Source organism: Oryctolagus cuniculus, chromosome 6, assembly GCF_051225735.1.
Source record: "Oryctolagus cuniculus isolate XC-2025 breed Fujian yellow rabbit chromosome 6, ASM5122573v1, whole genome shotgun sequence".
NCBI classification, from domain to species: Eukaryota; Metazoa; Chordata; class Mammalia; order Lagomorpha; family Leporidae; genus Oryctolagus; species Oryctolagus cuniculus.
The window spans coordinates 124,660,913-124,675,600 of record NC_142872.1 but is presented as its reverse complement, the minus strand read 5'-3'; the positions used below and the strand labels follow the sequence as shown (position 1 = coordinate 124,675,600).

At 39.0% G+C, this 14,688-nt stretch overlaps 1 protein-coding gene across 4 annotated transcripts in view; it reads left to right on the top strand.

Annotated features, from left to right (window-relative positions):
* STK3 (serine/threonine kinase 3) overlaps positions 1 to 14,688 on the top strand; it is a 321,260-nt gene that overhangs the window by 232,033 nt on the left and 74,539 nt on the right. For all 4 annotated transcript variants that reach the window (XR_016236531.1, XM_008255787.5, XM_089336371.1 and 1 more), the window contains one exon: positions 6,747 to 6,922. Coding sequence is in view for 3 of the 4 variants with exons in the window: in XM_008255787.5 (XP_008254009.3) it covers positions 6,747 to 6,922 (176 nt within the window). In the remaining variant the exon portion in view is untranslated. The remainder of the gene's footprint in view (positions 1 to 6,746; positions 6,923 to 14,688) is intronic.

The following is a 14,688-nucleotide window of genomic DNA, read 5'->3' as shown; positions in this document are numbered from 1 at the left end:
TGTTGGTAATATAACCTTGTCAGATTAACCAATTTGCTTTTCTTTACTCCCTCTTTGCCTTGGGATTTTAAGGAACAAGGTTAAAGGTGAACATTATACATGCAAAAATCTTTATTTCTTTAAAGATCATTTATTTGAAAGGCAGACCAACAGAGAGAGGGAGTGGGAGTGGGGGAAGTAGAAAGGTACAGAGAGAGAGAGAAATCTTCCAACTACTGGTTCATTTCCCAAATGCCCACAACAGCTGAGGCTAGGCCATGCCAAAGCCAAGAGCCAGGAACTCCATCCAGGTCTACTGAATGGGTGGCAGAAACACAAGTAGTTGCGTCATCATCTGCCTGCCTACTGGATTGGAAGCACAGAGTCGCTGGGACTCCATCTGGCACTGTTCATGTAAGGAATTGTGGGGACCCAATGCAGTGTGCCACAACACCCATCCCCAGATCTTTGTTTTTACCATCTCTTTTCATCATTAAAATGCTACACTTTGTTTCTCATTTATTTTGTTCATTTTTGGCATACCAGTAAGTAAGGTCTGTTCTTACAAGGACTCTAAAGGCAGTTTTAGCCATTGTCCTGTTCCTAAAGAGTTCCTTTGTATGTGGAATATGAGAATATTCCAAGTTCTGTAAATTGACCCAGAGTATTAATTTTTTCTGCTATGCTAATTTTGATGGAATTTCTCAGTAGCATTTCATTGGGTGCCATTTGGGGTCTGGATGTCTTGTCACATGTATTTTCAATCCATCTAAAACATGAACAGCTATATTTGGGGGAAGGGCCTTTAGATAAACAGTTGTGCTGAAAGTCTTTTTATATATTTCTACTAGAACAAGGGTACTTGAAAATGTGGAAAAAGGGATTTAAAGATAAGTTTTATTTTGGTACAGAGTGGACAGTGAGAGAGAGAGAGAGACAGAGAGAAAGGTCTTCGTTTTTCCGTTGGTTCAACCCCCAGTGGCCGCTTTGGCCGGCGCACTGCGGCTGGCACATCACGCTGATCCAAAGCCAGGAGCCAGGTGCTTCCTCCTGGTCTCCTATGCGGGTTCAGGGCCCAAGGACTTGGGCCATCCTCCACTGCCTTCCTGGGCCACAGCAGGGAGCTGGACTGGAAGAGGAGCAACCGGGACAGAATCTGGCGCCCTGACTGGGACTAGAACCCGGGGTGCTGGCACTGCAGGTGGAGGATTAGCCTATTGAGCCGCTGTGCCGGCCTTATTTTGGTACAAAACCAACTTGAAATCATATATGCAAGAGGTATTCATAAAGTTCATAGGAATGCATATTACAAACAAAGTGTGCTTGATTTCAAGTTTTTGTACCTGGTTAAACTTATCTTTCAGTTCCATTTTTCCACGAGCTTTTGAAGTACCCTCAAATTTGCATATCCTGAATGTCAGATTCTTTCTAACTCTACTGGGACATATCATTCTAATAATTATAGTAGTCACACAGTTTCTCAAATACACTATCACCAGTTCAAAACTAACAGTGATGAAGGCCGGGAATTATCAGTTGAGCTGTCTCTTGGGATGCCCGCATCCCATATCAGAATGCCTGGGTTCTCTTTGCTCCACTCCTCATTCTAGCTTCCTGCTAATGCACACCCTGAGAAGCAGCAGGTGAGGGCACAAGTATTTGGGACCCAAAACCATGTAGGAGATTTGGATTGAGTTCCTGGCTCCCAGCTTCTGACTGGTCCAACTTTGCCTGTTGTGAACATTTGGGAGGAGCATCAGCAGATGGGAGATTTCTCTGTGTCTGTCTCTTTCTCTCTTTTTGTGTGTGTGTGTATGTGTGTGCCTCTCAAATAAATTAATTTTTAAATGGTTATGAAAAACTGTACAGCATCTTATAGTTCCTTTCTGTGTTTATTTATAGATATTGAACATCTGAATAGACAATCACAAATACTATTGATAGGGTTATCTTGTTTGTGAAATTATTTAATCAAAGTATTTTGAATTTCTGCATTAGAGAACTTATAGTTTAACAGAAGTTAAAGATGGAAACATATTTCAAAGACAATTCATAGGATGAAAAACAAATTATAAATACATTACTTTTACTAATAGTTATATTTTTCATATGTTTACATTATATCATAATGATTCACATGATCAGAAGTTCAGCTCAATCATCAAAACACCTCCAAGAAATTGAAAAAGACTTCTGGGTGGGTATTAAACATATTATCACTTGCAAATAAAGATGTGCATGTTTAGAGAAAATACTAACTTAAAAAGAATAGTTAATTTAAAAACACAAATCAACTTTATCTCTAGGAGATAGGTGTATATCCACGTTAATAATAGCATTATTCATGATAGCCAAAACATGGAAGCAATGCAAATGTCTATTGACAGATGAAGGAATAAACAAAATGTGATTTAATAAATATAATGCAATTTTATGTAGCCTTTAAAAAGAACAAAATTCTGGCCGGTGCCTCGGCTCATTAGGCTGATCCTCTGCCTGCGGCACCAGCACTCCGGGTTCTAGTCCTGGTTGGGGCACCGGTTCTGTCCCGGTTGCTCCTCTTCCAGTCCAGCTCTCTGCTGTGGCCCGGGAAGGCGGTGGAGGATGGCCCAAGTGCTTGGGCCATGGGAGACCAGGAAGAAGCATTTGGCTCCTGGCTTCGGATTGGCACAGTGCGCCGGCCATAGCAACCATTTTGGGGGTAAACCAATGGAAGGAAGACCTTTCTTTCTGTCTCTGTCACTGTCTAACTCTGCCTGTCAAAAAAAAAAAAAAAATTCAGACAAATGGTACATCATTATGGTAAGTGAAATAAGCCAGTCATAAAAAGGCAAGTACTGTAGTGATGCTACTTACGTGAGGCATCTAGTACAGTGAGACTCATAAAAATAGAAAGTAAAATGGTGGCTGCCATAGGCTGGGAGGCAGGGAAATGGGCAATTGTTGTTTAATGGGGACAGAGTTTGTTTTATGAAAAGAGCTGTAGCACAAAATTTGTATTACTGTATGTTATACATTTTAAAATAGTTAAAGTTTGTGTTGTATTTAGCAACAATAAAAAATTGGAAAACAATTTCCATCTTAAGCATCTTTAAATGTCCACTTCAGTGGCATGTTCATAGTGTTGCACTGCTATCCCTGCTGTCCACTTTTGTCTCTTCATTTGGGCCACATTCTGCTTTCTGCCTCCGTGATTTTGCTTCCCATGAGTCCCTCACATAAGTTGAATTACACAGTATTTGTCCTTTCTCACTGGCCTATCTCTCTTAGCATAATGTCTTCAAAGTTTATTCATGTTGTAGAATATTACAGAATTTCCTTATGTTCACATTTTGATTATATATGATCTGTTGATGGACACTTGGATTGTTTCCATATTTTAGCTGTTGTGAATAACAGCTAAATGACAGCAATGAGCAAGAATGTACAATATATCTTAAAGACCTTGTTTTTAGTTAGTTATTTTTGGTTACATAAGATGGTAAATTTTATATATATTTTATAATTTTATAAAGCAAAAATAATTTTGTAAAGCAGTAAGAAGTCAATAAAAATAAATTGATAGGGAAAATTATATAGTTTTAAGACAATGAGATAAAATATTTTAAATGAAATAAATATCACTATTACTGACCTGAACAAACTTACCTGAAGTCCAGATTTGCCAAATAGTGCACACAGAGAGCTTAAAGCTGGGGCAATGAAAGAGGAGAAGGGAAGTTTCTCTGGCAGCTCTATCTCCCCCACCTTAGTCTTTTTTTTTTAATTTTTATTTTATTTATTTGACAGGTAGAGTTATAGACAGTGAGAGAGAGAGAAAGGTCTTCCTTCCATTGGTTCACTCACCAAATGGTCGCTATAGCCAGCGCCATGCCAATCCGAAGCCAGGAGCCAGGTGCTTCCTCCTGGTCTCCCACTGCTCTCCCAGGCCACAGCAGAGAGCTGGACTGGAAGAGGAGCAGCTGGGACTAGAAAACCTGGCGCCCATATGGGATGCCGGCACCACAGGTGGAGGATTAACCTAGTGAGCCACGGCGCCAGCCCCACCACCCTAGTCTTTTTCTGTTTGTTTTTGTTAAGATTTTATTTATTTGAGAGGCAGAGTTACAGACAGAGGGAGAGACAGAAATTAAGGTTTTCCATCCGCTGGTTCACTCCCCAAATGACCTCAACGGCCAAAGCTGGGTCAATCTAAAGACAGGAGCCAGGATCTTCTTCCAGGTCACCCACACAGATGTAGGGGCCCAAGCACGTGGGCCATCTTCCACTGCTTTCCCAGGCCATAGCAGAGAGGTGGATTGGAAGAGGAGCAGCCAGGACATGAACCGCAGTGCATATGGGATGCTGGGGCCACAGGCGGAGGGTTAACCTACTACGCCACAGTTCCAGCCCCTCTTTTTTTTTTTTTTTTTTTTTTTTTTTTTTTTTTGAGTTAGAGAAGATCAGACTCTCTAAGTCATCACATAAATTAGGCATCACTTCAGCTACATTAAAAACAGTAGTAACTGTAGTTTTTTTTTGTTTGTTTGTTTAAGATTTATGTATTTCATTTGAAAGGCAGAGTGTTACAGAGAGAGATTTTCCATCCGCTGGCCCACTCTCCAAATGGCCAGAATGGCTGGAGCTGAGCAGATTTGAAACCAGGAGCCAGGAACTTCTTCCAAGTCTCCCACATGTGTGAAGGGTCCCAAGAACTTGGGCCATCTTCCACTGCTTTCCCAGGCCATCAGCAGGGAGCTGCATTGGAAATGGAGCAGCCAGAACATGAACTGGCGCCCATACGGAATGCCGGCATTGCAGGTGCAGATTAACCCACTGTGCCACAGCACTAACCCCAGCATTCTCAACGGACCAAATCACTATTTTGAATATTATGTGTCTATTTAGAGGAACACTGAGGAACTAGAATAGTGAACAGGCTGCTCAGTCTGCAAAGCATGGCCCATGGAAACAGACTTCCAAGATAGAAGCCATGATCTCTGTCTGTAGCCGTTTGTGGAACAAGGATATGAAAGAAGAATTTATTTGGAACATGGGTAAAAATTATAGAAGGACAGATTTCAACTCCACGCACACACAAAAATACTGTTTGAAACTTAGAGTTACCCAACAGGCTTGCAGGCTGCTTTGTTGGGAGATCTATTCCCCCACCGGAATATTTTAAGAAGAAGATAGCTTACTTTCTCTCTGGAATTGTATGGGAAATGCCTTCCTTGGTGGTGGTCTCTGGGACATTTATTTAGTTCCTTGAGACTTGAAAACCACTGATCAAGACCATAACAGCCAGATTAAAAGTCTCATTATTCTCAGTGTTTATTTTTCACTTTAATCATTCAGTATAAAAAGTGAGGAGCCACTGAAAGATTCTGAGCAGAAGAATGACATGGTTTGATTTTTATTTAGAAAGGTCACTGAGTTGGCAATATGAGAATTAAAATAAAAACTAGGGTCCTGGAAGCCAGGAGACTATTTTAGAGGCTGCTGCCATGGCATAGGTAGGAAATGATTAGAAACAAAACCAAGACAGTAGCAGTGGTGGATAGAGAAAATGGGCTGGATTTAAACTAGTCCATTAAGAAGTAGAATTAAAAAGATCTGACAGATGATGGGAAGGGAGAAGTCTGAGTTAATTCTGATTTTATTGCTTTGGGGATTGAGCCAATACTGTTGAGTTTGGTAGAGGTAGAATTTGTGGAAGGAGCTGTAGGTTTGAAGGGAAAAATCTTTGATTTAGCTTTTGAACTGGTAAATTAGCTGGTAACTTAAATTCACCTCAGATTAAGTAATCCAATAGTGGGGCTGGCACTGTGGCTCACTTGGTTAATCCTCTGCCTGTGGCGCCGGCATAACACATGGGCGCCGGATTCTAGTCCCGGTTGCTCCTCTTCCAGTCCAGCTCTCTGCCATGGCCTGGGAGTGCAGTGGAGGATGGCCCAAGTGCTCGGGCCCCTGCACCCGCATGGGAGACCAGGAGGAAGTACCTGGCTCCTGGCTTTGAATCGACACAGCTCCAGACATAGTGGCCACTTGGGGAATGAATCAACAGAAAGATCTTTCTGTCTCTCTCTCTCTCACTGTCTAACTCTATCTGTCAAATAAAATAAATAAATAAATAAATAAATTTTAAAAAAAGTAATCCAATAGTAAGAATCTGCAAAGTTGGATATACAATTTAGGAGCCGTATCTGAGCCAGAGAAATAGCACTGGGAGACGTGGATGTGAGTATGACAGGCAAAAACGTGGAAGTCCAGGGTGACTGGGACTCAGCTAGGGAGACTGAGAAGCAGTCAAATAGATATGGGGGGGGGGGGCCCTCAGGTAAGCCCTTATAATATCCTACAGTCCATAGTTTATAATTGCAATGACAATACAGGCTTAAATGTAAAGAGACAGAGCACCAGAAACATTAGGTTTTTAAAATTTACTTTCTTTGATAGATTTCATATGCAGCTGAAAATGATTTTTCATAAAATTGTGATGAAGATTCTAAAATTCTGAAATAGTCTGTAATTTTAAGAATATTCTGGGTCTTTGCCTAGTCATTAGTTTTAATTTTTATTTGGTCTAGATATTTTTGGCTTTTTCCATTCTTATTTTATTTTACTTTGTTTTTTTATGAAATTGACTATGTTAGCTTTGAGTCAGACCAGTGCAGATATATTATATGGCTCAATTAAAAATTATGCTTCAATAAAAATCATATTTCTTTAAACATAAGAGCTTATTACCCTTATTATTATTATTATTATGTTCTTTGTTACCTAAGGAAATGCAACTTCACCACAAGTACAAAGACCATCATTCATGGACTACTTTGATAAGCAGGACTTCAAGAATAAGAGTCATGAAAACTGTAATCAGAACATGCATGAACCTTTCCCTATGTCCAAAAATGTTTTTCCTGATAACTGGAAAGTTCCTCAAGATGGAGACTTCGACTTTGTAAGTACACTTCCATTCTCCCAGTTATGTTTTTTCCTTCTGGATTTTGTCATCACATTGATAAATATAATTTATATATATATACACATATATGAAATGTGATTGGAAATAAAATTATAGATTATATTAAATTCATTCTATAACCAGATATGTGGGTTAGGGGTATGGTGAAATTGTAATTTCTTGAAAAAATGTGTTTGCAGAAAAATGTAAATAATTGCTTGTAAGTAAATAAATCAGTTCAAATTGAGAGAAATATTTAGAGCTCCTTAAAACTAAAGGGACAACTATTTCAAAAGATGTTTTCAATGATGCAAGTATGAGATACACTGACAGTCTTGAAACTCAGTTATCAAAATAATTTAAAAGGTGTAATGACATAGACTTTGAGAAATTTACTCCAACTTTGAAGATTAACTGAATTAGTTTCTACTTAAATACGTTTCAATTCCACTTGGTTTGTCAGAAATAATAGTCCTATTCTATATCTGGATAGCCTATAAACTAAAATCATAAAATCATGCCTTATCTCCTGTTACATTTATTGCTCTTTGCTGCTCCTTATTATTTAGTTCTTTTGAAAAATATAGTTCAGATAAACTATCCTAAAGCAACTGTTTGTACAATGTGAAAGAAGCAAATTCTCAAAATGAGTTGCATTTGGTAAAAAAATTAGAGTAGACAAGCAAGTATGTTTTAACTAATTACTTTTTCATGCTGTTTTAGAAGATTTTTCTAAATAAAATTAGGATGCTTTATAATTCTGTTTATCAGTAAATACAGTTATTTATAAGTAAAATTTCAATCCACAGGGCCTTCAAAAAGTTCGTGGAAAATGATATTTAAAAAACTATGCATGAGTCTCAAGGTTTTTGGCACTTAAATAAGCTTATCTTTTAATTCCATTTTCCACATACTTTGTGAAGTACCTTTGTATATGTATACTTTAATTCTTTTGAAGCAATGTTAAACCATTTTGCTTACATATCATGATTTTAAATGCTTTGAGATTATAAATATTTTAAGTTTTAAGTACCTAATATCAAAATCTGTTCTTAAAAACTTTAATACTAATTGCTAGCAACTGTTAGCAATGTAATTCATAGGTTAGCTTGAAAATGTTATTTTTAATATCTACTTGCTGTTTTTTCAAATGTTGAAGTAAAAAAAAATTAGAAAAATGCAATCTGGATTTCTCCAGTTCTAATAAGATTTCATTTTAAGCTATTTATGCTTTAAAATTTATAAATTATTTAGAATACTGACATTCAAGCTTTAAATCATTCATGAACACAATGAATAATGTAGAGTATTTAGCATCAGAGAACTCTGCTTTGTCTCAGTTGGAATAAGTCCTAATAGCCTTTGGGAAATAGTTTGAAATGAGCGAGCACAAGTAATGAATAAATTATCATAGTTAAGGAATAACAAATAAAATGATTTAATTCTGTTTCTTTTAGTCTTTGCTGCCACCCCAAAACATAAGGGTTTAGCATAACAACTATTTTATTTGCTCACCATTTTGTGGGTTAACAGTTTGCACAAGATCAGTGAAGAGGTTCTTCTGAGGTTTCTCAAGTGACTACAGTCATCTGCCAACTTGACTGGGACAGAGTGATCTCTCTAAATTACCTCCTTCTGTATCTAGCAGTTGTGCTAACTGTTGGCTAGGTCATATAACTCCATTAGGCAAACCTGGGGTTTTCATGTGGCAGTAGCTGCCTTTCAAGAGAGTAGAAATGAAAGTTGCAAGACCTCTTGATCTTAGCTTAGAAGGCACACATTGACTATGTACAACAGCATCAGAAAGAATGAAATTCATAGGAATAATCTTAAGCAAAGAAGTGAAAGACTCATACACTGAAAACTGCAAAATGTTAAAGAAAGTAAAGAAGATATCAGTACATAAAATGATAGTTTTTTTTCATGGATTGGAAGACTTGATATTGTTAAGATGTTAATACTGCCCAACATGATATATAAGAGCCTAATAAATTTTTTGTAAAGATATACAAAAAAAATTAAAATTCACATGGAATCTCAGGGGATCCTAAATGGTCAAAACCATCTTGAAAAAGCAAAACAAAAATGGAAGTCTCATCTTTCCTGATTCCAAAATGTGCTACAAAGGAACTATAATCAAAAAGGCGTGGTGGTACTGGCATAAAGACACAGTTATTGACCAATGAAATACAAAAGATAGCCTAGAAATAAACCCTCTTCTCCATGATCAAATGATTTTGTAAAAAAATTTTTTATTATTTATTTTTATTTTTTTGACAGGCAGAGTTAGACAGTGAGAGAGAGACAGAGAGAAAGGTCTTCCTTCCGTTGGTTCACCCCCCAAATTGCGCCATGACCGGCACGATGCACTGATCCAAAGCCAGGAGTCAGGTGCTTCCTCCTAGTCTCCCAAGTGGGTGCAGGGCCCAAGCCCTTGGGCCATCCTCCACTGCCTTCGCCAGGCCACAGCAGAGAGCTGGACTGGGAGAAGAGCAACCAGGACAGAATCCGGCATCCCAACCGGGGCTAGAACCCGGGGTGCCAGCGCCACAGGTAGAGGATTAGCCTAGTGAGCCGCGGCACCGGCCGATCAAGTGATTTTTGACAAGCATGCTGAGACTATTATTCAGAGATAAAGGACACTCCTTTCAAAAAAGTGGTGCTGGGAAAGCTGGATATCCACATGTAGAAAAATGAAGTCAGCCCTTTACTTCATATCATTTACAAAAATTAACTCAAAACACATCAAAGATCTAAACATTACAACTAAAATTCTTAGCAAAAACATAGGGGAGAAGCTTCATTGGTATTGGATTTAGCATTGATTTCTTAGATGTGACACCAAAAGCATAGGTGAAGAAAATAGATATATTGCACTATATCAGCTTTGGGGCACCTAGGGCTTACGTTGCTTGTTTCCCATATCAGACTGCCTAGGTTTGATACAAAAAAGTTCCACTTCAGACTGCAGCTTCCTGTAATGCAGTCTCTAGGAGGTAGTGGTGATGGCTCAAATGACTGGGTTCCTACCACACACACGGGGGACCTGGATTGAATTCCCAGTTCTTGACTTTGGCCCCAACTAGGTGCCCTTGTGAACATTTAGAGAGCAACCCAGTGGGTGGTGCCCTCTCACAAATAAATAAGCTTTTAAAAAAAATTAAAAGCTTTTATGCATCGAAGGACAGTACCAACCGAGTGAAAGACAAAATATGGAATGGGACAAAATATTTGTAAATCTTAAATCTTAATATCCAGAATATATATTGAACTCCTACAATTCAATAACAACAAAGAAAACAAACATTCCATTTTGTCAAAGGACTTAAATAGCTATTACTCTGAAGAAGATAAACAAGTGGCTAATGAGCCCATGAAAAGATGTCCAGTATCACTAATCATTAGAGAAGTGCAAATCAAAGTCACAATGAGATCCTATTTTATACTCATTAGGATCACTGTTCTCAAAAAGCAAAAGAGCACACAGTATTGTGTATATTTTACTACAAGAAAATAATAAATACATAAGAGGTGGGGGGAAATTAGTCAAAATATATCGGAAGGCCAGTCTGAGTTTCAGAGATATGGAAGTAGATGTCACCTCCTGAGAGGACAAACAGCAGCTACATTGGAAAGGGACCTGTGGGGTGGGGAAAAATTGTTATATTTGCAAATAATCTACTAGAAATTGTGATAATTAAAATTTAACAGAAATTGAAATATTGAACTTAAGAAACTGGAGAACACTTGTGATCTTTTAAAATTTCCACATACACAGTTGTCTTGACACATAGCCTTCCATAGTCTCTGTTAGGCTTATTCTAGCTTATGAATTGGTTTCTCTGGTGGCTAGCTCATATAAGTTAACTTTTTGTAACATTTTCAGTTCATCAAGTGTTTTAGAGTTTCCTTTACTTGGAAATTTCAAGATTTATTAGGAAACGCTAAGCTAGATTAAGCAATGTTCAAAACTTTTTGCTTTGGGCTGTGCTGAACACTATGGTTAAAATTATATTTATACTGATTTATTAAGTTAAGAAGACAAGGTAAATTAATGGTTGGTTAAGTTATAATCCCGAGCAATAATTCAGACATTGTCAAGTGGCTGTGGATAAGAGGGGGACTTAGTGAAGGCTCATGTAGTTTATGAAATTATAATGTGGAAGGAGACTTTGTCTAAGCTTTGTAAGATGGATAGCAGAAGGAGAGGAGGCAGGCACTTCAAAAATAATGTGTGTAATAAAAGCTTAGAGGTAGAAAAGCACAAGCTATATTGGGTGTCAGTCAAGTAGTGACTTCCAGGTCTCTGAAGTTCATTTGGAACATCATAGGAGATAAAGTGGGAAGGTAGGTGCAGGTCAGATGAGGGAAGCCTTACAAAATTGCCAAGTCTGAATTTGTATTTCCTAAACAGTAGGAAGCCACTGAAAACTTTTTTAAGTTGAAGAATGACATGATGAAGTATCTTTAAGTCTGGGGCCTGAAATAGTGGAGTAATAAAATGGAAAAGAAGAAAAACAAAAAACAGGAATAGATGTAGGAGATACTAAAAAAGATTATTTCAAATAGAAATAGCTGATTTACTACATTGAAGAGTACTGTTTGATTACAGTGATGAACTAAATGATAAAGGATGAAAGTAATAAAATAAAGACAAATGCTGTCACAGTAGAAAAGAGACTTTAAGAGTTCCTGTGACTGGATCCAGTTTTTTGCAGACTTCTTTCTTCTCTGACTGCTATAGGACAGTAAGCTCTCAGAAAGCAGAGAGGAGGGAGCTGAAACTTTCTTCCTTCCTGGACATTGATTGCCCCTGTCAATGGGAGGCCTTGGACTTTGTCACCCAGAGGAAGAGGAAAACTTTGTAAAGGCTCCTGAGGGGAATGTAAAGGAGGAAGGGGGAGGGGAGGAGTAAGAGATGCATAAAGAAGGGATTGCCAGGAAATGAATCAAGAATTGCTGAGAGTAGGAGCATAGCAAAAGACAAGGGAAGATGTATGCCAGAAGATGGTAAAGAAAAGTATTGTGAGAGCACAGTGATTTGATAGAAAGGGTGTGATTTGATAGAGTGCTTCGCTCACAAAGCAAGAAGATAGACTAACAACCAGAATAGATTTCCACTAAAGACAATGGCTGTTAATGATGAGGGAAATCTGGTTTTATTCTTTCCTTCCTCTTGGGTTTTTTGTTTGTTTGTTTGTTTGTTTTTGGTTTTTTTTTTTTTTTAGATAAGATATATCTTATTTATTTGAAACCCAGCGTGAGAGTGAGAGTGAGAGAGAATCCTCCATCTGCTAGTTCACTCCCCAAATGGCTGCAACAGCCGGGGCTGGGCCAGGCAGAAGTCAGGAACCAGGAACTCCACCTGGATCTCCCATGTGTGTGGCAGGGACCCAACGACTTGGGCCATCATCCCCTGCTTTCCCAGGTGCAGTAGCAGAAAATTTGATTGGAATTAGAGCAACCGGGACTTAAAAAGGTGCTTATATGAAATGCTGGTGTTACAAGCAGCAGCCTAACCCCCTGCGCCACAGCACTGGCCCCACTTCTTTCCTTCTTGTATGTATGTGTTTGTGTGTATGTCTTCCCTTTTTATGATACAAGTGTCTTAAGGTTAACTTCCAAAAGAGAACTAGATTTTGATTCTATGGAATTTTCCTAATGGAAATTGCTTAAAACAACCTGAACTTGTTTTGATTGTATTTTCAGAACATAGAAGGCTTGTTCTTCTGCCAAATGTTCATCCCTCAGAGCAAGCTTGCTCTTATTTATTTATTTATAAAGCAAAGATTCAGAGAGACAGAAATAGAGACAGATCTTCCATCTGCTGGTTTACTCCCTAAATGCCCACAATAGCCCTGTCTGGACCAGGTCCAAGCCAGGGCCCAAAACCCAAGCTGGGTTTCCCATATGGGTAGCAGGAACCAATATTGTGGGGAGCAACTCGGACTAGACTGTTACTGGAATTAAGACTTATTCTATGCATCTGCTCTCCCACAATATGGCGCTGAGAAGGGAGTAACAACTTCTACGCAGCTGCCTCTCGCCAATTTGATTGACTGAGCTGCAGGAGCTGATCCTGCTCCTGATTGCAGGAGAGCAGCGTACTCGGCGTGTGGGTAGCAGAGTTGGGATTGGCAGAAGAAGACTATAAAGGAGGAGAGAGACACATGCACCAGGAACATCTAAGGGGAACATCTATCCGAATAACATCTGAGCAGCCCCCAAGAGAGCCGGCCGGCGGTGTGCCGCTCCCCCGCGGAAGTGGGGAATGTGGCAGGGGGAACCGCCCTTCCACGGAGGTGGAAGGGTCGGTAGCCAACCCGGGAAGAACCAGCAGCAAACCCGGGGAGGGCCGAGCAGACAGAAGAACAACGCAGGGTCGTGTGTCGTTCCTCCATGAAGACGGGGAGCGACAAATATTTTAGCTGTCAGCACTGCCTTCCAGGATGCACACTACTAGCAGGAATCTAGAATTGGAAGCAGAGCCCAGACTTGAACCCAGGCACTCTGATATGGGAAGCTGACATCCCAAGTAATCTCTTCATCACTGTACCAAATACCCACCCCCAGAGCAGATTCTTAAAGGACAAAATAAGAGAGGCACCTGCTAAACAGATGTGTGGAGTAGGAAGCATTCTTTACCTTAAAGCCTATATGCAATGTAATTTATGTATTTTCTTTTAAATCTTTAGTATTTGTCTTTTGAGTTTACTATAAATTATTTCATTTTATGTTCCTAGATGTAATGAGGTAGTAAGAGAATTTAAGATGTCACCAATTTGGGGCTTATAATACAAAGAGAAGAGATAAAATCTATTTGGACTAATTGAACTCTACTAAAAGAAATATTGCTTAAGATGTGCTTATGAAGATTTCTAAAACAAATGTAAAAGGCAAATCTGTTTATTATAACACTAGTCTAATGTTTCAGTTTTTGTTAAAATTATTTCCAAACAGCCTTAGCATCCAGATTGTTTAGTGTTAAATAGAGAGCGTGTAGATCATGTTTTGCAGAAATTACAGTGTCATATTTTTAAAAGTTATATTTTGGGTAACATAAAGATTTTGGAATAAGGACAAAAATCTAAAAGCCATCTGTTAACCAACTATATTGGTTCCAAATTTTAAAAAAAGAAATTGAATTGACATAATTACTGGTATAAGAGGAATTAGGTAAATCAACCATTCTTGGTTTTTGACCCAAACTGAATTATAAATTAAAATTTCTTGATTACTCTGATTCTTAAATATTTATTTGCTTTGTGGTATTCTTTTGAGATAAGGGACATGGGAATTCTCTAGGGCAGTACTAGAGAAACATCCTCCATAATTGTGGCAGAGACAAAAAAAATCCTCTCCCCAACACATAAACGTGTCTGAGTTTACCCAGGTTTTCTATAGAACTGCCTCGGATTGTTGGTTTGGCAAGCGAGCATGGCTATAGGGAAACAATACAGAGCAAAGAAGTCGGTGTCACAACCCAGGGAAAGTACCACTGTGCTGCCACAGGCACCGCCACATCTGCTGCATTTGTTCTGGAAAAAACCCCTCTACACAGCCAGCAGTCGTGAGCGGGTAGTAGTAAAACACTGGACGCAGCACGGGCTGCAAGAGCCCACGGAAATGTAGCAGCCAGGCCAGCCCTTCAGAAAGCCCTCAGCAACAGAGGCCCTACAGCAGGCCTGAAGGTCAAAATGTTAGCCAGCAGCGCCTACCAGCTTTTACCAGTGTGGCCGTATGTGATCATCTGCTTTATCTGT